Source organism: Neomonachus schauinslandi, chromosome 8, assembly GCF_002201575.2.
Source record: "Neomonachus schauinslandi chromosome 8, ASM220157v2, whole genome shotgun sequence".
NCBI classification, from domain to species: Eukaryota; Metazoa; Chordata; class Mammalia; order Carnivora; family Phocidae; genus Neomonachus; species Neomonachus schauinslandi.
The window spans coordinates 86,812,775-86,837,729 of record NC_058410.1 but is presented as its reverse complement, the minus strand read 5'-3'; the positions used below and the strand labels follow the sequence as shown (position 1 = coordinate 86,837,729).

Here is a 24,955-nt window from a genome sequence, read left to right as displayed (position 1 = left end):
GAGTATTTTTTTTTAAATGATGTGGAGGAGGCATGAAATTTCACCATGGAACAATAGAGTGTTAAAAAGTGGGGAGTAACATACTTTTCAGAGGACTCCAGCTTCATGATTTAACTAAACTGTCAAGATTAATCAACACTTCTTTGAGATTAATAGAGAAAAATCTGCCAATTTAGCAGCCTTTTTTCAGGCTTTGTTCAAAGAATACAGAGCAGTGTGATTTGATTGAGGAGAAAATTAACAGAACCAGCCATATGAATGCAATATGGTCTTTTAACACTTTATATAGACAACAGGGGAAGAAAAGTTTGTTTTTAAATGGAGAAATTTTGGTAATTAAAAATAAATGCAAAAATTAAAGATATGTGTTTTATATGACAAAATACATTCATATATAATATTTTAAAAATATTTTGCTATCATTGATCATATATACCTATATGTAAATATAGGTATGTGCGTATTTTTTTTTTCCTTAGAGTTAAATAGAGACTCATTATTTAATCTTATGCCAATAGATACAAAGTGGCTTTGGTTTTCCAAACTTAAATGAGAAAAATATAAACATATTAATTTCTTTCACTCTCTTACTTTTTTTCTATGTAATATTTTAAAAATATATTTTCCAGCAACTTTCTCAGAAACCTGAAGAATTTTTCACTGAGTATTACACAAATTTGGCTAACTTTTTCAATATTTCAATATATTTTCACAACCAGCTGGGACAAATCAATAGCATAAATAGAAGAAAATGGGGTGTCTCATAATTAAAGTATCATATACGTGTTTTTAAAGAAACAACTTGGTTTGCATATACATGCAAAACATTCTAGATATACTGTATTTACTCGCATAACTCCTCTGACACTTAATATGGATTCTGCTTACGACTACCTATGTCAAGGAGAAAGTGAAATCTTTTTCATCATCCATTCTAAATTTCTACTCCCCCTCCTCATTCTAGTGGGTGTCCTATCAGACTTCTGCTCATGAACTTCTAAAAGCATACTAAGACCAGAGGTTCAACATCAAGACAGGAGCTTTTGAGCCAAAGAGCACATTTTGCCCAGCTTCTTTTTATTTGTATTATCCACGGAGTGCTATTCCTTACTATCCCAAATATTAAAATTTGGAATGAGATTGGTGATTGATTGTGGCAAAGAAGGGATCTAAACTCTGAATTCTAATGGGCTTTATGCAAAAGATGTCAATATGTATTCACATGGCTTTTATGGAGGAACACAAATTATGTTAATATTTCCGATTAGTTTGAATCCATCATAATGGCATAATTGAAGTATTGGCATATGTATACTTATGTTAGGAGTAATCCTAATTAGATCATTTGCTTTCTCTAAAAACATTTATTTATTAGGAGGATTTCCAGTGCATCAAGTTATTGCAAGAAGAAAGAAATCTTCATATTTGCCACTCATTTTAAAAGAGGGCAAAGAGGAGAATTTTATGCGAGTAGATAGAGTTTTTGAAATTTTCGTCTTATTCAAAGACAGTGACTTTGAACACCCATATGTTTTAAATGGCAAAAATATATTTATATATATTTAAAATGTGAAGTTAATAAGCTATTTAAAATATGGACCATTAACTTTCAGATTTTTTTTAAATTTTTTGACATCAAAGTCATTAGTCCTGAAATTTTAAGAATTACGTTGGCCCTTATATATTTAAATGCAAATTTAACTCTAGAAGATCATATCTGTTATAAGAAATTTAGTTTTCTATACTACCTTTTAAGTTTATATTATTTGTATTTAAAAATAAATCATGACTATTTTACTGTGAGGAAGAGAGGTGCATTTCCATTAAAAAAGAAAACATTTAAAGTTTATGACAACTGTTCTAATACAGAAAAAAAGTACATGTCATTTTGTGTCATTTTAATAAATTTTCAAATTAACCTTTGATTTTTTTGGCAAATAAGAATGTTAACTGAGCTTTTAAAATATCTTCATACTGTCTATTTGATGATTTTTTTTCTTTATAATTAAGAAAAAGAATCTTTGACTTTACCTCTCTGCTTTTGTTGTTGAAGCTTCTTTGCTTTATTACAGTACATGGAGTTTGGGAGGAGTGGTCACCATGGAGTTTATGTTCATTTACATGTGGTCGAGGCCAAAGAACAAGAACAAGGTCATGCACACCTCCTCAGTATGGAGGAAGGCCGTGTGAAGGACCTGAAACACATCATAAGCCTTGTAATATTGCTCTGTGCCCAGGTGAGCATATTCTGCATTTGGTGAACTTTGTATTTGTGTCCTTTATATGTGGTCCCTGGTATATGTAGGAAATATTACGAGTACAACCTTTATTCAGTCACACTGGAAAATGTGTCCTTTGGTTACTATTTCTTGCTTAAAGCTGGGTACTTTCCTTGATTCTATCATATGCAATGGTTTATGATATTTCCTTGACTGAGTACCAAAGCTCACCTTTCTTTGGTTTCTATAAATATGTATATTAATTCTTTCCACTAAGATTTTATCTATACTCAGTTTTCCCTCCTGGAAGAATTATAAGGAGCCCCAAAGACTTAAGATTGACTATTGCCTTGATACTCGAACTAGAGAAACTGTTTTAGAGTCAGTCCTTCTGATGTCATTGTCTCACACTCATTCAGTTAAGGAGTGGGGATTCACCACTGATCAAGTATGGAAATGATAGATATTTGTAAGGAATACAGACTTTATAGATTCACTCTTAGATGCATAAGATGGTTAGCTCATAAATGACATATAACTTCATGTGATTATGAAGACTATATGGTCTGTTCGGAGAGTATATTTATAATCCTAAATTTTAGTTTCCTTTAAAATGTTTCAATGCTATTTTACCTGAACTTGATAACTTCACGCATTATTATAGAGAGAAGTCTTTATAATGCTGTTATTTAGGTTGTTGAAACATTCAAACATAAAACAAATACCTAAGAAATGAAAAAGACTGATCTTATTCAAGGGGCTTGCAACTTATGAGAGAAAATACACACATAGAAATGATAGAATCTCCCAGGAACTAGCCAAGGCACATTCTAGAGGTAGAGACAGACATGAGTGGGAAATGGCAAAGGCTAGAATGGCAAAGACCAGTATAAGTAACCGTTGATCTACTCCTTGGGAGACTTTTTCACTGGCCCATTCTGCATGCAAGCAGCATAGCTGAGATCCTGGCAATGTGCTCCAAACATGTTATCCAGCTCACATTCAGTCCCATTTGTACTCTCAGTTCCCCAAGGTAATATCTTATGTCATGAAGCAATGATTCAGTTTCTCTGGAAATTTTAAGTATCTAAAACATCTTGAGACTGTGAAAATCCCCCAAAATGTAGATAAGCAACAGTCATCTCACGAGCTTGTTCCCTTTTACTTTGGAGAAAGACTACTAGGTTCCTATATCAGGAATATACTTTTAAAGATGTAGTAGTTATATTTACTCCTAGAATTTTATAAATTCTATGAATTATGAATATAACTTGTATAATTCAATATTCATGTAATTATGAATATTAGGGAGTCAAAATTATGATTCCTTATTTGCAAATCACTCCCAGAAAATCTATTTATGAAGTCAATTATGTTCTGTTATTTCTATCTCTCTATAAACATACAGACAAGCACATAGACACACACACATATATATATATTAATGTCCTGTCTTTTTTACAAAGATTTGGGCAAGCTTATACAAATTTTAGAGTTTTTTTAACTGCTGAGCTGTGACATTTACAGAGAGTCAAATATAGTTCATTCTTATTTGTCCGTGGAATGTGAAAAAATAGATAATGTGGGGAAAGGAGAAAAATAATAGCTAACTATAGAATCTCTTTTAATATGTTAGTTTTTATTGCTTCTTTTATCTTGGCTAATCCCCATTGATATAAAGATAAGAATGGCACTGATCAGTTAAAATGTTATCAACCATGTTTCTCGTAGTCTACTTTCCATGAACTTTCTAGGAGTAAAATGCTTGGGAATCAAGAGATAGGGATGCGAAGTTGTTAGAATTCAGATAAAATTCATTTTTCTAAGTTGATATAATTGTTGTTTTATCACTGAAGTAGTAACCACATGTGTTTTCAAGCTAGTTGTGTTTTACAGTATTACGCTGTCATTGGAATCACTCTAAGACCGTTAAACTTAGGTCTTTCTTTTGTGTAGGTCTTTCTTTAATTTTGGAAATTTATGCTTACATTATTTGTAAAACTGGCCTAGCTCATATTCTCTCATAGGTGAGCATTATGGATATATATTGGGTACTTAATTATATGTTGTTTCTGACTGTTATTTCCATTCTTGAATTTAGTTGTATCACAAAAGATATAAAACTCTTACCATGTTGTATCCCAATTTCCTTACTATTTCAAAGGGAATTCTAATGGCTATGATTTAAAAAAATAAAGAAAGGTTTTATACTTTACCAAACATTTTGACATTATGCTTTTGAAATATGTAAGATTTATTCGGTGCAAACATTTGGAATTCTCCTTAAAACTAACAGTCTTATAGCTAAACTCAGGTGCCTTCACTATATATAAAAGCATCATCATGTGTCAACAAGATGTAAGATACTACTGAGAAGAATATATAGTCCCTGATCTCAAGAAATTTGTAATCTCTTCAGAGGATTTAGACATAAGCATGTAAAAAGTTGAATGCAGTTCTGATAAACACATATAGACACTCCACTTCAGTGAGTGGGGATAATTTGAGAACTCAGTGATTTCAGCCTACATTTCTTGTAGCCATCCAACCTGCGATCTCGGAGACATCATCTTAAGGTATAAAAATGTGATAGGCACTATATCAGTAATGAAAAAAACTGGCCAAGACCTATACACTTGGTTCCCCTTGGCTAGGCTGATTGTCAGGTGGAGACCAGAGGAGAACAGAAGAAACAATTGACAACAAATTTGGTCTCAACTCACCAACTTTGCAAGCTCTGACCATGAGCCTTGTGGTAATGGGCAGTGATATTTTAGTGTGGGATCACGTTGGAACAGCAGAACAGCATCCAGCATCATACTTTTAAGAAATACATATAACCACCGTAATGAAATGGATGCTACGTGGGACTGATATGTATTGTTCACATCAAATAATGAAATGTTTTATTTATGCAAATTTTGACATCAACTTAAGAGTAGATGACATCCTACTTTCATCATGTACTTTCCTTAGTCATGTCCAACTTTCTCTCACTTCTTTTGAGGTGAGGGAAAGCTATCTGCCTGGGATCCATATAAGGAGAGAGGAAAGAAAGGAAAGGGTAGATAGGTATTTCCTAGTATGAGTTATCAGTTCCTAATGTGTATCATGTCTAAGAACCGATACCAGTGTTGATGGAGGGAGGTGGGCGAGAGATACAGAGCAACATGAGGGATCCACTATGACTCATTCACTAATTATAAACATAATGTTACCCCATTTTCCTCCCTTTCTCATCTATACCAGTAATTAAACGTGATATTATGGAAGGGTGTGTGTAGGTATGTGTATGTCCAATGGTCCTTGTGGTCTGTTTTTCTTATCTCCCAAAACTTAGAATTTCTGGCAGTCCATGTTTTCTCTTTTCTCTGAACTTTCATTGCAATCCCTAATCAAACATCAAATTCACCATAGTATTAATTAGTATATATGAGGAAATTCTCTTTCATTGCCTGTTTATCTCTCTGTGCAACTTTGTACTAACAGTGTCCAATACACTACTATTGAATGGATTTTCCTAATGGACATATCCAAATTTTTAGTTCTCATCCCCCCCAAAAAATTACAGGACATTTTCTGGGTATATTTAATAATACATTTATGTGGTGTAGTGGAACTTGGACTTCCACAAGAGAACACTTATTTAAATTTAGGTATCACCTTTTAATATGTGTGTTCCTCCTCTGATTCTAATCTCTTCATCTGTAAAATGGGGACAATAGCATACCTACTTCACAGGACTGTGAGAGGACCTTGTGAGATGCTGTAAGGGAAATAACTTGGTAAACAGCAAATGGTGTATAAGTATCAGTATTATTATTATGTCAGCGCCCTATAGCCAAAGTCCATCGGGATGACACTTGTACTTGAGCAAGTTGGATTCGTTACTCTTGGCATTGAGGGAAAATTAACATAGGAAACTGTGGGGCATCTCAGTTAGAGGGTGTTAGAAAGACTTATTAAGGGTTTGGACTTGTTTGGGGTGATATCAAGGAGGGTTTTAGGAAGTGGAGCTTTGCTCTGGATTTAAGAATGTCTAGATGGGGGAAGAAAATCTATGACTGCGTATTTTAATGAATTATCCAGGAGGAGGGAAAACTTGCTATAATTGGTGAACAAGTGTCAGTCACTCATATCAGCTGAGAGAAGAGAACGTTTGGAATTTTGTGGGTTGTGCTGTGACCGTGTTTCACTTTATCTCACTTTATCACAGTCTCAGAGTGACCTTGTCTGTTGTTAATGTTCTCTGTGATGGTCTTAGATCCAACAGGAGATGGCATAGCCTCACTGTGAGCACCAAGCAAGCAGCTAACAGCACTGAGTCTAGCTGTATCAGACCAGTTCCTGGATGTCACCTTAATGGTGACTCCTCATCTAGGGTGATTTAATCACTTTGCCTGTTTTTGTTTTCAGTGTTTTTGATTTTTATTAATATTCAAATGGAGAAAGAAAAGTGTTAGACATGATGGAATATTTACATTTTCTAGGTAGGCCCTCTCTTAAAATTATATAGATGTATATCCCCGAAATAAAATTGATATAGCCTTTTCCAAAATTAAGTTCTTTAGAGAAAGTAAATCTTAAATTCTTAATTCAAAGCCTCAAGGTTTATAGTAATTTTCTTTGTAGTATGTTACTTTAGAGTAATATATATATATATATATTTTTTTTTTTTTTTCCTGCTAGTTGAAAGGTGGAAGGAACCAATGATTCAAGTTTGGTCCTCTTTGTTTCAGTTTTGACAGTTCTTATTCTGATACAATTGGTGTAGTAAAGTGCAAATAATATAGAGCATAGGGATAAGTAGTAATTGAGTGACAGATTGAAGACTAAAAGAGATGAAAGAATTATTGACAAATTAGTTTTCATTTATAGGCTGCAATAAATATAAATGAGTTTAATGACTCAGTGGCAAACACAGTGGTCTGGAATTCAGAAGACACAGATTAATGTTCAGTCCCAATCTTTAATTATCAATATTTACTTAAACAACCTATTCATCTTCTCTGTGCCTCAATTTTCTCATTTGTAAAATGGAGCCAGCATCCATTACCCTATCTCAGAGGATTGTTACGTGATTAAAATTAGGTGAAAGAATCTTGAAAAGTAAAAAACAACACAAAGTGGACGATATTTATCATGATCTTTATGATAATATTACTTTAAAAGTAAAGGATTTGCCTGGGACACGTGGGTGGGTCAGCTGGTTAAGCATCTTCCTTCGCCTCAGGTCATGATCCCAGCGTCCTGGGATCAAGTCCCGCATAGGGCTCCATTCTCAGCAAAGAGCCTGCTTCTCCCTCTGCCTGCCGCTCCCCCTGCTTGTGCTCTCTCTCTCTCTCTGACAAATAAATAAATAAAAATCTTTAAAAAATAATAAAAGTAAAGGATTTAGAAGAAATAGGTAAAATAAATTCAGGATATTAGGATAGTTTTTGAGCTCTGTTTCCTACAGACAGCCTTAATCATAGACTCAAAGAGATTTGTAGAGGAGGACTTTAAATTTCCCTTCTACCTTTCAAAGACTTCCAGCTAGCTTAAGAATCAAAAACTCAAAGTTTTATTACGTGTGTACGGAGGCCCAATAATGAAATTGAGACCTAAAGAAATGACCAAGGCGGACAGTTTTTGTGCTTTTTAGACAGAGACAATAAATCTGTGAGGAAATGACAGAACAAAGAAAACTTAATTTGGGGAGCGTCAATTAATAAGGAATTCTGAACAGAATTTGGGTCAGGGTAGTAAATTAGGAAAAAGTAACAAGAGTTATTTATATAGCCTTCTAGGCTCTACAGTTCCTATCTCTGGTGATAAGGATGTCCCTTTGCCTCCTAGTACAGGGAGGCTACCTTTCACCTGGGAGATCTGCTTCTTGCTTTCTGGGGACGAGCGGCAGGGGCATAGTATTCTTTTGGCATTGGCTGTTTCTTAAGTAACTTTTATTTAAATTAATCGACATGTCAGAGTGGCACATTTGGGGGTGGCCTGACCTTGGCCCATACAAATTACTTCTGACTAGTTTGTACTAGGGAGAAGTACATATATAAGGGCTCATGCCAGTCTGTGGGGCTAAGCCATGTCCCACTCGTTAGTCCTGCATTTGAGAAATGCATTCCTGTGAATCCAGAACCTCAATAGAGAGATACTGCCAGGTTGTATTTTTCAGGTATGTTCATAGTCTCTTACAAAACCTGAGAAAAATGAAAGAATCACCCAAGGATAGGTCCTCAAGAACACAGCTGGACCCAAATATCTCTGTTACCTAGAGCAAGGGGCTTCAGTCTCCTGTGGACCTAAAGTTTGATTCCTCAGCAAGTAAGAAAGGGTGATGTGCCCACAGTCTCCCTGCAGGGAACCCTTTCAGTGAGGACAGTGAGCAGGAAGATGCTAAACATTTGCCTGACCTTGGTTCAAAAGTCTCTGGTTGTCTCTGCATGAGAATGTTATAATTTGAAACTCAAATGCTACCTCATTAACCTGTTCTTTAATTAATTTGCAATTTGTCTTCTTAACCTTCTGGTCTATTGTATAGCAGTTGTATTCACTTTGTGTCATTTCAGATTTTTACCATTGTTCTGGTGATGTTCTAGTGTTTATGAATTTTTAAAAAACTGTATTTTTATTAATCTTGGTTGCTTTTATTATTTTTTATGCAAACTTTGTCTTAACTTACTTCCCAACTATTTTTATTCTTCTTAGCCTTACCTTAATAACTTGCTTCTATTTTTAATTCTAATTTTTAAATGATATTTCATTTTTATTTTTCCCCTTCTGTGATTTATTTTAAAATGGCAAATGGGAACCAGGTTTATGCTCTCCAGCACATGCCCAAAGCAAGAGGTTGGCTTTTGATATTTCAGTGTTATACCGTCAAGAGGTCTTTCCAGTTCCTGAATAACTCCCAACTCAATAAAAATCTGTGCTTTCCAAATTTGCCATCACTAAATCAGATAGTTTCATACTGCAGGACAGAATTCTTCTCCCCAAACTCCTCCCTGTAGATAGCTTCATCAATCAGCAATAACCAACCCAAAAGAGTTGCCAAAATGGGGCGCCTGGGTGGCTCAGTCGGTTAAGCGACTGTCTTCGGCTCAGGTCATGATCCTGGAGTCCCGAGTTGGAGTCCCGCATCGGGCTCCCTGCTTGGCGGGGAGTCTGCTTCTCCCTCTGACCCTCTTCCCTCTCGTGCTCTCTGTCTCTCATTCTCTCTCTCGCAAATAAATAAATAAAATCCTTAAAAAAAATGATAGTTTTATTATCCAAAATATTCATGGCTTTATCTTGTGGTTGTTGTTCTCCAACCTAGTCTATACTGTCACCAGTTATTGGTAAAGATGTGAAAATTGACTGAAACATGATATTTTCATTAAAATGTATCACAGAGGGCGCCTGGGTGGCTCAGTTGGTTAAGCGACTGCCTTCGGCTCAGGTCATGATCCTGGAGTCCCGGGATCGAGTCCCGCATCGGGCTCCCTGCTTGGCAGGGAGTCTGCTTCTCCCTCTGCCCCTCCCCCCCTCATGTGCTCTCTCTCATTCTCTCTCTCAAATAAATAAATAAAATCTTTAAAAAAAAAAAAAAATAAAATAAAATAAAATGTATCACAGAATTTAATTTGGCCTCTGTACATGGCAGACAGGTGAACACAATTGTAACTATATATGGCAGGAGGAAGTTCATATAACAAAGTAAACCCCAGGAATCTAGCAATTTAGCCTTCACAATTTTAATTATTCTGGATCCAGAAAATCTCATAATGTGTCACATTGCTGAAGGGAAACTAACTGTCCGCAGGGTGACACTGGTATAAGGAACACACTGCATGATGGTAAGACAGGCTGATCTCTCAGCATTGTCCTGGCTTCAAAACACAGCCTTATAATTCTTTATGCTTAGTCACCTTTGTAAGATGGTTCATAAAGTAATAGGCATTTGGAGTTTCTAAATTGAAAAATGACACTATAAAAAAATCCAACTGCAAATGCTTATGATGGAAATGAAGAGAACTTGAAAAAGTCGAAGAACCTGTTAAATCTTAACCTAGCCGCATACTATAGAAGAAGTTATGTACTTTAATGCAATATTTACCAAACAGCGCTCCAAAAAGGGGGTTGAAAAAAAGGAAAAGAAAGGAGGGATGATTACATTTCAAATACATTTGGGAGGCACAGTTTCAAACAAAGTTAATTTAATGTAGGACTCCCTGCATTTTGATTATAATGGCATCATAAATTCAACATGTTCAAAATAGACAGTTTGATTTCAGGGCTATATACCCCCTGACCTGTTTGAATCCTAGTCTAACCCAGTTCAGTAAAAGGGTCCACCATTGACCCTTTTAGTAAGCCAGAAATCTAGAAGTCATCCTTGATTCTCTGATTTTCTATATCCCACTACCAACCTGTCAGCTCTACGTCTAGAAAATATCACAAATTCATCCCCTTCTCTCTATCTCGACGGATGATACCGTAATCTAAGCCACTATCACCTCTGTCTGGGCTACCATATAGTCCCCTAACATCTTACAGTACTGATCCTTGCTCCTGTGCAATACATTCTAATCACAACTGCAAAATTAAGTGTTAAAGTAGAAATTCTGTCACATCACGTCCCTACTTTGAAATCCTCTCATAGCTTCTGATCTTACTTGGTCACACAGGCTACAGGGCCCTGTGGATTTGGCTTCTGCACACTATTGAACCCATCTCCTGCCACTCCCCACCCCCCTCCTTGTGATCCCCACAAGCCCCAGCCTTTTCTCTTCTCTGGAATACACAAAACTTTCTTGACCTCAGGACTTGGCTCTTGTGTAGAGGTTTTCGCAGATCCTCACATTTCTGGCTCCTGTTAGTGACTCAGGACTCCGCTCTAATGTGTTTTTTTCTGAGAGGCATGGCTGAGCATCCCCTGTCACATTGCTCTCTTTCCTCACATTGTCCTTATCACACTTCTGGCTGAAACTCTCTTGTTCATTCATTTATTTACTTGTTTATCATCTGTCTCCACAACCCCCTCAGAGTACATGTTCCATGAGAAGAGAGCTTGGTGGGCCTTTATCACCACAGTTTCCCAGAGTCTGGTAGAGTCCCAGTGTAGCTTCTTTGTACATCTTTACCAATGAGTTCATTAGAAGACTCCAAGAAGAGGTTTGGAGTGTTTCCATTTTCCCAAATTATTGGTAAGACTTTTCTGACCAAATGACAAGATGTTAATGATCTTTCGATAGGAACACAGGTTTAGAAAGAAAGCTTTGAAGTATTTTCAAATTTTGGAGTTTGCAGTGATTCTGGGGTATATCTCTTACAATGCTGAAAGTCTGTGATACACAGGGGTGAGTGGATGGTAGGGAGAGGGTTGATTTTCTCTGTTGTCTCCATCCTCAACCAAGTGGAAAGCAAACCTGAATGCAAGGGTTGAAGGATTCCCAGTTAAACATCAGGTAAAAACAAAGAAAAAAGGAGTCCCTTCATTTCTTGTAGTACTTAGATAAATGGTTTTAAAAATATATATTAAACAGATCATATGATGAACGGTTTTTATTTTTAAACATCTCAGCATTTATACCTGAAATATAATGCATATGTCCTTCTTGGAAGTGCTTAAATGTCTAAGACAGAACTCTTAATTTCCACTTCTCAAAAATCCTCCACTTTTTCCCAATTCAGTAAAATAACATTACCATTTTTGAAAGGTCTTGGGGCTGATGTCCCTAAAAATAACACAATTAGTGATTTTTTTTTTAATTCTAGGATATTAAACCAAAAAAAAAAAAAGAAATAAAACAGTGTCCCACATTTGGCACTAAAAGACATTCTTTCTGTTGTCTAATGCTTTAAATTAAATTGACATATCTGCCTGGTTCTAACTTCTCAATTTTCCATTTTCCCACTAACTTTGACTTATCACTCTGAAGGAATATTGGGTTTTCCTCTTTTTCCTCAGTTACTTTGTCAAATCAAGTCTTTCATAATGGTGCAGTTAATGTTTAATAAAAGGAACTTCTAGTTCGGGCGCCTGGGGGGCTCAGTTGGTTAAGCGACTGTCTTCGGCTCAGGTCATGATCCCAGGGTCCTGGGATCGAGCCCCACATCGGGCTCCCGGCTCAGCAGGAAGCCTGCTTCTCCCTCTCCCACTCCCCCTGCTTGTGTTCCTGCTCTCACTGTCTCTGTCAAATAAATAAATAAAATCTTTAAAAAAAAAAAAAAGGAACTTCTAGTTCTCAGTGTAAAATAGAATACCAAAAACATCCACTTGATATGTCTTCAATTTCATTGCTATATCTTTTCTGTAACTAACTTTATAAACTGTATATATCTAAAATACATGTTTTGTTGATGTTTATGGTAATGATGAACCTCAAAAGGTCCCTGAAATGTCTAATGTTAACTCAATCTTGAACTTTAATCAAATCATAAAATGTATACCTTAGCAGAAATGACTGAACAACTAATACTACAAATGTATGAATTTAAAATGTTATTTTTATTTATTTATTTATTTTACTAATGGTGATGCAAAATCTTCTTTCAGGAAAAGCCTATGGAGCAAAACACTTCACAAATATTCTCATTTTTCCTAATCTCTTTTCAGCAAGGTCTTTTCTTATTCCTCACCGATAATACAACACCCTGCCAAATTATCTTCTCTCTGATTTCCACATTTGACTTGCTCATTCCTGACTCCACATCTTAGCTGGAAAGACATATCCTCTCTTCTTTGCCAGTGAGTCTGTAACTGTTACATTCATTTAAAAAATTAAAAAAAAAAACTACAAGTTTACCTCAAACCAGAATTCTCAAGGACATCACATATTCCTTTATTCTAGCCACTTAGCATTGAATCAGGTTGAAATCACCTAATTCATCTTTGTTTATGTGTTGCTTTCTGAATGTTTTCAAAAATTTGAATATCTGTACATTCTTTTGCCAATAGATGGTAAGGTGCAGGCATGAATCTTATTTTTTTAAATTCTTCTAAGAATGTCTAGGATAGTGAGAGTTCATAATGCAAGCTCAGTAAGTATTATCTTTGAAAGGCAAAGTTCTGAAATGAAAAATGCACTCATCTTCAAAGCCAAGCTAGAGAAGAAATGGATAATTTATAGCATTCCATTTATTCACTAGTCTTTTCTTGTTTGTCTAGCGAATGGACTACATAGCCAATAAGATTGTAGCAGGTACTTTTAATAAAGTGAAATGCTAAAATTACATGAATGGAATGATTAAATTGGCATTTTGTGATTTTTAATCTCACAAAGGGTTTATTAAGTACAGCCAGATACCTATTAAACAATCTTCTTTTTAAATAGCTACCTGCAAGACCTGAAATTAGGTTGACAGCACTTACACATATTCTGCCAAGCTTTTTCATTTCTTTAGATGGGTGGATAGGTTTTCACAGCAGTATTATCTTATGTTGGAACTTTGGATTTATGGTGAATTCTCTTTTACTGTAATGAAACTAAGAACCATGGAATGATATGAGAAAAAGTAGACAGTCATATATGAGTGCATTTATAACACTTATATTCTAGTTTATGCATTCTAAATTGAGTAAATATTTTTGCCCGATTCCTTTGCATACTTGCATTTTGTGGCCTATGGGATTATGCCTTTGTGAATGCTGTCTCCTTTGTCTAAATTATCCAAATCTCACCATATTAATCTAACATAATCACCCTAAGTAGTTGTGATCCATCCTCTGAAAGCCTTCATGTGCCATATTAGGATGTTACTGCTTTTAACCTTTTATTTACTTATTTGTGTGCATGATGTAATTCTTCTCCTAAATTACAAGATTTTTGAGGGTGGGATTCATATTCTTTTAATTTCTGTATTTCTTATAACATCTATCACATTATTCCTCATTATTCTGCAAGGCTTGTCTGAAACTTCACTTTGTCAAGGAAGACTCCCCAGGCCCTCCAAGCTCTTAGTGTCTTGAAATTATCCTTTGAAGCAATACTATATAATTAATTTATTTAGCATGTAATTAACTGCTTAATTCATTATAGGGGTTCCTTCTTTAAAATGTGAGCTCTATGAGTTATTGATCAGTTATTTATTTCATTCACTGCTCTGTGTACTCCTCACCTAGCCCAAGGTCTTGCATTGTTGAGTAATCAATAAATATTTTGAAGCAATAAGTGGCTCAAAAGAGATACTGGAGGGGCACCTGGGTGGCTCAGTTGTTAAGCATCTGCCTTCAGCTCAGGTCATGATCTCAGGGTCCTGGGATCAAGCTCCGCATCGGGCTCCCTGCTCCATGGGAAGCCTGCTTCTTCCTCTCCCACTCCCCCTGCGTGTGTTCCCTCTCTCGCTGTGTCTCTGTCAAATAAATAAATAAAATCTTCAAAAAAAAAAAAAAGAGAGAGAGAGACACTGGATACATAAAAGGAAATGGAAGTGAGAAAATAAGGTAATAGTAGTTTGGGGGGGTAATAAAAACATTTAATGCCAATATGACTTTCCATTGTCTTCACTTAGAGTCCCTTGGTTGGGACTCACCTCCAGGGTTAGTTTTACGTTGTACTTTCTGTACAGCCTTCTCTATTGGAACATCTCCTTACACTGTCTCTCTTTCTGCTTTGGCAGTTGATGGACAGTGGCAAGAGTGGAGTTCGTGGAGTCAGTGTTCAGTGACGTGCTCGAATGGGACCCAGCAGAGAAGCCGGCAATGCACTGCAGCAGCTCATGGGGGCTCTGAATGCAGAGGGCCGTGGGCGGAAAGCAGGGAGTGCTATAACCCTGAGTGCACAGGTGAGGCCTGATGACTACATTTAAAGAATGCCTGCCATTTATACAGTGTGATAGAACCATGCCAGTCATGGAATAATCAGGTAATTACGTGTTTCTCGTAAATGAAGCCAATTGTACCAGAGCTCATTCTACTGTATGTCACACTAATAAAGCAACACAATTCTGGAGATGCTTAGATCAAATATAGATTAAGTTGATAAGGTTTAGCACTGAACTTGTACTTTTTACAAGTAAGTTTCAGTGTCTATTTGAAGATTCTGACAAACTTACATAAACTTAGGTTAATCACAATGTTCTATATTTGACTAGCAAGTCAAATGTTTGAATAGGGTTTATTCATAGTGGTAGATTAATAAAAATTGAGCAAACAGTAATGGTCCTCAGATTTTAAACTTCTTAAAACAGTTGCAGCAGGGCTACTGCCATTGACCATGACACATTTCTTTCAGCCAATGGTCAGTGGAATCCGTGGGGTCATTGGAGCGGATGTTCCAAGTCCTGTGATGGCGGCTGGGAACGGCGAATGAGGACATGTCAGGGTGCAGCAATAACAGGCCAGCAATGTGAAGGCACAGGCGAAGAAGTTAGAAGATGCAGTGAGCAGCGATGTCCTGGTGAGAACGAACTGAGATGATCTCAATGGAAACATTTTGTTACCTGGAAAAAAAAAAAAAAAGGATTAAAACTCTCATCATGAAGGGCAGTACTTCCTCCATTGGAGGACTGCTAACGATAAGTGGCAATTTACTTTTTCCATAATGTATGGGGTTTCCTCTGTTTATGTGTCCTAGACTATTTCTTCCATGGGTTTTTTAAGGTATTTGCTGCAAAATCACATTGAAAAATATGATAATACAAAGGAAGCCACATTGAACAATAACATGGCTAGATAGGATTTAAATTGGCTGGGGGTACTTTTTTTTCACTATGTTCATGAAATATTTGTTTACTGAGAACACAAAAACAGTTGCCTTTTATTACTTATGGTAGAAATAGAAAGACGTAAGTGTTAGATAGCTAAGTGAGAAAATAAACAGATGCTGTTGACATTAAGAAACTTTTAAATTCTGCTGTTAGTCTGTCTGCATGTAGGACTTTGGACATCCCCATTCCCTTGCCCCTGGGCCATTTTCTATTATGAGGAACACATTTTGAAATGAAAACATAAGGTCTTAATTAGTAGTGAAAGAATGGAAATGTTATTACAGTAAAGGATCTTACATATGAGCATAGAAAAAAAGGAAAGGTCAAAAATTGCCCAGATTATTGATCATATATTTTTAAAAAATCGTTTATGACAAAGATTCCTTCCAAATTGTGCATACATTCCATAAAGTATTATTGACATACTGAAGACTCAATAAATAAATGAAAATTAGGATTTTAGAATGATATCATCGGCAAAGTTGCTATAAGCATGCTAGAAAAATGATAGGATGAAATTTCTAAGTTTCACAGCTGGGTATAAAGGAAGTGCTGAACTTAAAGAATTTGAAGACCCTATTAGAGTCCATTTGCTGCTACTAATGGTTGGTGGGCAAGCTAGCTTATCTCTCTGGCTATCTGGTTCCAGTAGGTATGGAGAGAACAGCTGTTTGAGGTTCCTTTTCAGTTCAGAAAGCAGTAGATTTCTGTCTCTACCAAACATGACTACATCAATTTAGAAGACAACAACAACAATAACACTAACAACAAAACAAGGCATTCTAAGAGATAATCCTGAGTCAAAACTTTGTATTTCTCCATAGCCAGAATTCTAAAGACTTCTCACAGTCTAACACTAATATCAATAGAAACTGGACTCTAAGAGTAACAATATGTCAGTAGGATTTTTTTAGAGCTTAGAAAAGATCTAAAATTAGCTTTGTTAATTCTTAAGGCCACATAATTCAGAGCAATAAGAAGGAACCAGCAAGTAGGATTTTGTTGAGGAGACCTATACAAGAGAAGTACTATGAAATTCCTCCGTCGTGCATCAGAAGTAAGAAGCGTTTAAACAAAAACATGTATATAACCAGGAAGAGGTTTCATTAGGACAGTAGTCATGATTAATATTTGAAGTTATGTAAACTAGTGTGAGCATACCAAGGTTCATAACTGGTCTTTTAAAACTGTCTTTCATCTGCATATATAGAGTTAAAATGGTGTTGCTGCAATCAAATTTACAAAGATTGCCACCTGCTGTTTGGAAAACATTTTACATATCTATTTACTCAAAGGATATTATACCTTATATGCTAGGTTTGTTAGCTGGCTTTCATGATTTAAGGCAGTTTGAAAAATTATCACATAAACCTATAATTTTTTATATTTTATACATATGTGATATTATACATTGGTGGTATATTTTGTGATATATATATATATGTGTGTGTGTGTATATATATATATATATATATATATGGTATTAACCTTAACATTTTCCTTTTACTCTCTTCAATAATATGATTTGAAATCTCCTGAAATCACCAAGTATATAAATAACATTTTCTAATTAAAATGAATTATTGAATCAGCTAAATAATTCACAACCTAGTGCTTATACAAGGATAAAATGAATTAATATATTACCAAGCTTTCGAAAATATCCTAAACTGGTACCTTTATACAAATCAGCATTATCCATCAAAAATTATATATGACAATTAATTTCAAAAATGCCTCTGCCTCCGTACAGAGTGTTTTCACCACGATAAAGATTTCCTTTCTATTTATCCTTTATCTTTTCTGTGTGCAGGTATCTCATTCCCACCTTATTTTGTCAAGAGAGCAGGATTTATAAATAACTCAGTTTTCCATAGTGGATTTGATTTATATATTGGCATTCCAACCTCTACACAATTGCTTCTCTGTGGTCAATATGTATTATTTTTGTGTCTAGCATACTGGACTCTGAGAGTAATGACATGTCAGTAAGGTTTTTTTTACAGCTTAAAAAATATCTAAAATTAGTTTTGTTAATTCTTGAGGCCATGTGAATTCAAAATAAGAAGCAATCCTAACTTCCACCATTATATTGCTCCAAATTTATATACTGACAATATAAATTGAGAAAACTTTCAAATTTTCTCAACCGTTACTAAGGCATTTTTCTATTTTTGTCACTGACAAAACCTCAAAAAGTATTTCTTTTAAAACAATGTGTTTTTTTCCTAGTATTATTTTTCATACTGTTTATTCTTAATTTTTCTTCAGATTGCTGGAAACTACTAGTATTTATTTTTATGCTTCACTAATTTGGATGCAAAACAAATTAATCAAGTTTGCCAAGAGATCCTCTGTTGTCAGGAAGGAGAAGTATAATATACGCACATCTTTGTCTGGATAATTAATGAAAATAATGATTAATCATCTGGATTTAATCAAAAGCTGTTACGATGTCTACTAAAAATAGAAAATGAAAAATATTTTCCCAAAGAGAATAAGATTTTTTTACTGGTAAATAGATAAAGTAAACATACTAAAAAGAACATCATTACCAAAAATATGATGTTATTTTTGCCTTCATAAGAAAAGGGAATTAGAGGGATGAAAAAATTATATATGTATATTTTAAATACCGTTAGTTGAGGAATAGAGTAGCTACAGGGGAGACAATTTTTAGATTGGTCAAATTCACTAAATAATGATTTCATTGATCTCCATCTCATTGTACATCCCCAGACTTTGAGGGTTAAAGTAGTAGAGAGGTAATAGCTTCTCTGATTTTGTATTGCTACAGTGTGAAAACATACTATTTTTAGGCTTTGTGTTTTTTTCCCAATATTTCCCTGGTTTATATCCTTCAGAAGGCAGATGTTACTGATGAATTGGTCTACGTAAATTTGCAGGCTTCCCGGGAACCTCCCTGCTGTGTTCCCAGGGGAGGGGCTGGCTATTCCTAGAGCTCCAATTCTTGGATCTGTTATTCTTTAGTCATTAAGAATAATGCTAGTTGAGTTGTGCCATTCATGGGTAGAAGTTAAACTTAATTTATACATAAAATGTCCTTTTGGGGTTACAGTTGCTCTATTTGCAAATGGTGAGTGAAGCCTACACATTGAATGTGCTGAGAGAAACTTGGGAAATAAGAGAGCCATATCATAAATGTACACAGTAATAGCAACTTAGACCAGAGACGTAACAATGTTTGTGATATTTAACTCATAAGTATTCATACCAAGGGCAGTCAGCAGTAATGTTTGTAATCCCAAACTTGTCTTGAACATTGTACTGCATTCGTATTCAAATTTGTGCCCTGTAATATGGTGACTATAAGCCCCCTCCCCATGTAGGAGAAATGCCATTCTGGGAGTGACTGTTCCTTATCTCTGTAAGGTTGCTGTCCAATGGGATTATGTTTTCTTTGGAGACCAAGAGGGATTTCATTTGGGTCTGAGTGATTTTCTTTTAATTTAGCTTTGGTAGGAAGAATCACAAAGCTTGCTTATTTTGAGCTCCTGTCTTCTTTGAGCACCTCTATTCATTGTCCAGACATGTGCTTCAAATTTTAGCAGACCTAAGAATCACCCAGAGAGCTTGTTAAAACACAGATTCCTAAGCCAAACCCCCAGAGCTTCTGATTCGGTAGGTCCAATATGGACCTACCATATTGAATTATCATTCAATTATTCATTTTAATTAGAAAATGTTATTTATATACTTGGTGATTTCAGGAGATTTCAAATCATATTATTGAAGAGAGTAAAAGGAAAATGTTAAGGTTAATACCAAATATATATATGTATATATATATATACACATATATATATACCACAAAATATACCACCAATGTATAATATCACATATGTATAAAATATAAAAAATTATAGGTTTATGTGATAATTTTTCAAACTGCCTTAAATCATGAAAGCCAGCTAACAAACCTAGCATATAGGTTATAATATCCTTTGAGTAAATAGATATTTGTTAGAATTGCATATCTAACAAACCCTCAGGTGATGTTGATGATACTGTAGATTACCCTTTGCAAATTACCCTTTGGGTTACACTGGTCTATGGTAAAAATAAGTGAGTAAATAAGTACATACATACATACATACTAGGTGATAAAATTAACAAAAAAAAAGTGGAAAATAGTTCTCCACCTCAGCCACACTGGTCAAAATTGTGATCTATCCTGAACAAGATTGCAGAATTTTATTTTGTTTATACCACTTTATAAATATTGAGGGATTGCTCCTGTAATCAATTAGTACAGGCAATCCATTTCAAGTCTCCCTAGCCAACTCATTCTTCAGCCCAAAAAGATCTCTTTATAGTTGTCACTTAAAAAAAGAACAGAGCTATTGACTAGTCTTTGTGGACAAAATGGGATGATTTACTCATTTTCAGATTTTCAGTTCTCCAATCCCTATTGTTCCTGTTCCACGGAGAGTAGAAGAAACAACTTGGGTATCACTTTTGATATAAAGCTGTGCACTGGCAGGACACAGATCTTCTGTAATCCTGCCATCCCATCCCCAACAACTCTCTTCCTTAGCAGGAGGACATTTTCACTGCCTCTTACCCTCCAAGGTTATTAGCTACTATCTACTTAACCGGGTATATAATATTGGGGGGGGGCAGGTGTCAGAGAGCAGGATGAGGTCTTAGCTCACATGGACTTATTCTTTCTTCAGTTCCCAGTTGGAGGAGTGCTGAATTAATCACCATCACTACATTTGTTTTTGATAGAGACAAGTTTAACAAGTTAATAAGTCAGCCTTCTAAATTGTGTGGACCACTGTATTTTATTTTATTTTATTTTTTTAAAGATTTTATTTATTTATTTGAGAGCGAATGAGAGAGAGAGCACATGAAAGGGGAGAGGGTTAGAGGGAGAAGCAGACTCCCTGCCAAACAGGGAGCCTGATGTGGGACTTGACCCCAGGACTCCAGAATCATGACCTGAGCCGAAGGCAGTCACTTAACCAACTGAGCCATCCAGGCGCCCATGGATCACTGTATTTTAAAGTTAAACGTAATCCTTATTAGAAACCCAAATATGTGAGTGTAAAATTAAAGTATACTACTCTATATTGAAATACTCACATACAAATTGGCACCTGTTCCACCTTTTTCATTCCAAACCACAAGGGTAATCACTAATAGTACTTTTAAAAGGCCCCTACTCCATTAGGATTTTTAATATTTTTCTAGCAAATGTCCTGTGTTTATTATCCTCTAAGGAATTATATTATTACCTGTTCAGTTTCTAAAGGTTAAGGCAGATGTTTTCGCTGAAGATTTTTGGACATAGCAAACAATGTCGCACCCAAGTGTTCACACCAGTCACTCACCTAAAACCAACCTCTGAGTTCAGTGTTGACAGTAGGTGGCACTAGGTATTGACGTCTTTCATCTCAGTGTTCTCTTTGTTTTTGCCAAGCCACCTCAGATACATTCTAAAAAGTAGGGAAATAAACTAGAACTCGAAGATACCCCATAGGCAAGAGAGATCATCTATTGCTTAATAAATATCTAAGGAAGTATCTGATCCTCCTGAAAAACATGGGTTTTATTACTTATTCCAGTGCACAGTTCTGCAACAAATCAGCTAAACTTTATAGACAGAATTAAGGAAGAACCACTGGGGTCTAAAATAATGAATGTGTATACCAGATAGTACTATACATCCATTATTCAAACCTGTTTCTATGGAGATTATTATTGTCATAATTTGTCTTATCAGGTCGCTCATCAGATGAGACTTGGGGAAAACTCTCACAGCTTCTGTCACGGCAGAAACCAAAAAAGCAATTTATTGTAATCTTATATTACCCTACCTGGTCCAATTTAGAAATATTTGGCAACATGCTGATCATTCTCAAATTGAAACAGAAAATTTAAGCAGCACTTTTTACTATTTTTTATTTCTTCATTTCATCTGACATTGTTTTTATAGTAAAAATAAACATATTTTAGGAACCACTTAATTATTTCTAAATTAATACAATTAAAATTAATGCAGTCAGTAAAACTGCTCTTTGGGTTTAAAGTTTGCCAAAACCCTAAACCTTAGTATTAGTCCTTATATGTCCTGACTTGTGAATGACCCTAAGATCCTGCCCCTGGTGCTCTCTCTCTCTCCCTGTCTGTCTGGAACTATCACTTGTGAGCAGCACCCACAAATCTGCATTTTTATGTCTCACTTGCAAACACCTGATAGAGCTTTCTAGCTGGGGTAGCCAATCATCCTCAGTGTCAGCAGAAGAACTTTTCTGTCTGATCACCAAATCCATCTTGTCATCTGAAGTAATTTCTGATTCTTACCTTTCCTAGTGATGGATTCCACTTCCATCAAGTCTTTCTCCAGTGGCCATGCTTTCTCTTCCCCTGGACACCACCTGCTAGTGGGGAGGGGCAGTGTGACATTAAAAGCCTGGGATGTGGAGTCAAAGATTGGCTTTGGGCCTCAGTGTCCCCATATGTAAAATGGGGATAATAAGATGTGCCTCGGGGGATCATTTCAAGTATGAAATTATAAAATGCCGCAGGTAATTACAGTTATTAAATAATTCCAGCCCAGGTCATCTTTGTCCATTACCCAAATTACTGCAACAACCACCTTTTCTAATCTCTTCCACACAAGTTTATCTGATTATTCTCCCCTTTTCTTGACCTTAGTCACGGATTCACTTGCTTAAAAAGAAAAAAAAAATGCTATGGCTCCTCATTACTTGCCCAATTCAGTGCATACCGGAATCCTTAGGATTCTAGTATCCCCATCTATCAGTTGATTAACTTTCGAGGGTCATCACCCTCTACTCGTTTATAGATAAAATATACACATAACATAACGGATCCCATCCCTGGTTCCTGGGTATGGAAGCACATATTCTGTCCTTACTCTGCTGCTTGCAGTTATTCAGCTGGGCTCCCATAGAGTCCCTGTCCTGTCTCCACCTTCACCTGCTGACATGGGAGCATCTTGGGAGCTCAACCCATTAAAAACTGTCTCCTCCTTTAATCATTCTTCTTTCTCCCACAATTGCATGAGTGCTTTCTTCTTTGAACCCCTATAGACTTGCTTTGTGCTTCCCTTATTATATATTGCTATTATACTTTATTATTATATGTTATTATATCTCTTAGCTAGAATTCCAGCTCATTACAGATGAGTTATCTATTTTCAGACTCCCAAATCCCCTCCTAGTTGAATGTACACCATTAGACACATGCTCTTTTGAATGTTTTTATTCCATATCATAAACATTGTAACTGGAGCATTTGTATATAGTACAATATGTGATACAAAATACAATAATTTGTGTAAAAGCATGTGAATAAAAATTTCAAAATGACTATGGTAGTATACCTTACCTTTCGTAATCATTTTATTCTTTCAAAATGCTGTTAGTTTGTCTAAGTAGAATTTGAATAGACTTTCTTAGAACACAGACTATTTTTATTTTGTAGTTACAATTGGTGGCATGAGCCTTCCTTCCTTAGAAATAAATCATTGAGATGTTGGAGGTAAGAAAAATATGTATTTTCATAGCAAGTTATTCAATTTTCCCAAATCTCAGCCCTGCATATACTTACAGGCCAGAGCTCCTCGAGGCTGTCTCATAGCCACCTGTCAGGCCAGGATTGGTCCCAGGTATACACAAATAGAGATTCCGAAGGCCTCAGGGTAGCTGGCAAGACAGGAGGATGTGGCCGTGAGCCTCCAGCCTAGAGTAGTCTTGCCCGTTACCCTAGTGTGCCTCCAAATGTTATCATTTTCTACATGTGCCTTGACCTGGAAAAGGTGATGAAGCACAGTTATCCTCACCAGTTCCTAAGATAATATAAAAAATACAAATAAACACAATTCTGTAGCAGCATACCCCAATACAAAACTTGTCTCACTTAAAGTTAGTAAATAGTTACTTAGAACTATTCCTCACAATTAAAGTTAGCTATCTTTTATTATTATTATTATTATTAATCTTGTTAACAGGTTGGAACTAGAGTGACCTTGTCTGCTAAGTTGAGATACAGGATTAAAACTAAGTTAATCAGATTTTTTCCAGGGTGTGTATGTATAAACACCATCCACTCCTCAAACAGGCAATGCAATACACATTGTCTGCTAATGAATTTAAAGTTTGTGGTTTGCTACCTCTGAGACTTAGAGACAGATTTTTGCAAAATATATAAATACCTTGTTTACCACTACAACAAATGCTTGGTGATAGTGTAAGATTCTCAGAAAATGAACTGAGAGGCTTATTTGATTGACGTAGATCTACCGACCACCTCCTCAAGGAGTGATTTCTCTAATGCCTTGGTTTCCTCATGTTTAAAAAAGAGAGTAATAATTGTATCTACTTCATTCTTAATATGAGAATTAGATAAATTAAAAAATGTAATGCGCTTGGAAGAGTGCCTAAGTCACAGTGATATGTACATATTGCTGTTATAATTATATGTTCTTTCAACTTGACACTGATAAAAACCGTTTCTATGTGAGGAATGCTATTACAAAACACGTTTGATAAGCACCCTTCTTTTCCCCCTCAGACCTTAGCAGACCGTGAATTCCTCACATGAGTGTGTTCCCCTGCTGAAAGTTAGAACTGTAAGCTGTGTGAGCACAGGGACCAGATCTATCTCATTCACCTCTGCATCCCCCAGCACAGGGAATCCCCAAAACATAAGAATTAATGAATTGCCAGCAAGTGAAATTTGAAATTGGGGTCATGCATAGTGTATGTTTTTTTTTTCTTTCCTTTCCTTTCCTTTCCTTTCCTTCCTTCCTTCCTTCTTTTCCTTTCTTCCTTTTTTTCCTTTTCCTTCCTTCCTTCCTTTCCTTTTCCTTCCTTCCTTCCCTCCTTTTCCTTCCTTCCTTCCTTTTCCTTCCTTCCTTCCTTCCCCTCCTCCCCCCTCCTCCCTCCGTTCTTTCTTTCTTTCTTTCCTTCTTTCTTTCTTCTTTTCTTTCTTTCTTTCTTTCTTTCTTTTTTCTTTCTTTCTTTCTTTCTTTCTTTCTTTCTTTCTTTCTTTCTTTCTTT

The 24,955-nt window shown here is 35.7% G+C and overlaps 1 protein-coding gene across 1 annotated transcript in view; it reads left to right on the top strand.

Moving 5' to 3' along the window:
• Window positions 1-24,955, top strand: part of ADGRB3 (adhesion G protein-coupled receptor B3) — a 709,573-nt gene that overhangs the window by 289,452 nt on the left and 395,166 nt on the right. The window contains exons 6-8 of the mRNA XM_021691966.2: window positions 2,073-2,237; window positions 14,814-14,978; window positions 15,428-15,592. Of these exons, the coding sequence (XP_021547641.1) occupies window positions 2,073-2,237; window positions 14,814-14,978; window positions 15,428-15,592 (495 nt within the window). The remainder of the gene's footprint in view (window positions 1-2,072; window positions 2,238-14,813; window positions 14,979-15,427; window positions 15,593-24,955) is intronic.